At 51.0% G+C, this 1,348-nt stretch overlaps 1 protein-coding gene across 1 annotated transcript in view; it reads left to right on the top strand.

Annotated features, from left to right (window-relative positions):
* Positions 1 to 700, top strand: part of LOC107325041 (probable ATP-dependent RNA helicase DHX34) — a 6,833-nt gene extending 6,133 nt beyond the window's left edge. The window contains exon 2 of the mRNA XM_015885523.2: positions 407 to 700. Within this exon, the coding sequence (XP_015741009.2) occupies positions 407 to 700 (294 nt within the window). The remainder of the gene's footprint in view (positions 1 to 406) is intronic.
* The last annotated feature ends 648 nt before the right edge of the window (positions 701 to 1,348 follow it).

Genomic DNA, 1,348 nt, shown 5'->3' with positions numbered 1-1,348 from the left:
ATCCCAAATGAGTTGGGTCTATGGGGTCCGATCCCAAATGAGTTGGGTCTATGGGGTCCGATCCCAAATGAGTTGGGTCTATGGGGTCCAATCCCAAATGAGTTGGGTCTATGGGGTCTGATCCCAAATGAGTTGGGTCTATGGGTCCAATCCCAAACAAGTTGGGTCCTTTAAAATTAGGACTTTTTGGGGTTGAATCTCAGCTTTAGGATTTGGGGTTTTTGGGGCCGAATCTCACCTTTAAGACTCTGGTTTTGGGGCTGTATCCCACCTTTAGGATTAGGACTTTTTAGGTCTTAATCCCCCCCTTCCCATTTAGGATCCTGCTGCCTCCCCCATCCCTCCCACCCTATTTCCCCCCTTATTTATCCCATCTCACCTCCAACCCCATTATCTCCCATCTCAGGTCATTTACAACCCCATCCCTAAAGAAGAATCCGAATTCACCCCGACTAAATGGGATCGTTTGGACCCCAGACCCTATTTAAGGGTATTAGAATCTATCGACCGACGCTTCCCCCAGGAGGAATGTGGGGATCTCTTGGTGTTTCTCAGTGGGGTCCCTGAGATTGGGGTCGTGATGGAGGCGGTTCGAGGTTACGTCGAGACATCGGGACGTTGGGTTCTGTTACCCCTACACAGCGCCCTGCCCGTGGCTGAGCAGGATAAGGTGATAATGGGGGGATATAGGGCGGGATAGGGGGAGGTTATGGGGTTCAGGGGGTGATTATGGGGTTTAAGGGGAGGTTATGGGGTTTATTGGGTGGTTATGGGGTTTAGGGGGAGATTAGGGAGTCTAGGGGGGATATTATGGGGTTTAGGGGGTGATTAGGGGGGAATAGGGGGAGATTATGGGGAGATTATGGGGTTTAGGGGGAGATTATGGGGTTTAGGGGGAGATTATGGGGGAATAGGGGGAGATTATGGGGTTTATTGGGTGATTATGGGGGAATAGGGGGAGGTTATGGGGTTTAAGGGGAGATTATGGGGTCTAGGGGGGATATTATGGGGTTTAGGGGGGAATAGGGGGAGATAATGGGGTTTAGGGGGAGATTATGGGGTTTAGGGGGAGATTATGGGATTTAGGGGGGATATTACGGGGTTTAAGTGGAGATTATGGGGTAAAAGTGGGAGATTTTGGGGCTTTAGGGGGAGGTTATGGGGTACAGGGGTGGGATTATGGGGCACTGGAGGGAGGTTATGGGGCATAGGGGGAGGTTATGGGGTTTAAGGGGTGATTATGGGGTTTAGGGGGAGGTTATGGGGTTTATGGGGAGATTAGGGGGGAATAGGGGGAGATAATGGGGTTTATGGGGTGATTATGGGGAGTTTATGGGGTTTAGGGGGA

The sequence above is a fragment of the Coturnix japonica genome, chromosome 27 (assembly GCF_001577835.2).
Source record: "Coturnix japonica isolate 7356 chromosome 27, Coturnix japonica 2.1, whole genome shotgun sequence".
Classification (NCBI taxonomy): domain Eukaryota; kingdom Metazoa; phylum Chordata; class Aves; order Galliformes; family Phasianidae; genus Coturnix; species Coturnix japonica.
The sequence above is the reverse complement of the archived record's forward strand: the minus strand, read 5'-3'. Positions and strand labels throughout refer to the sequence as shown.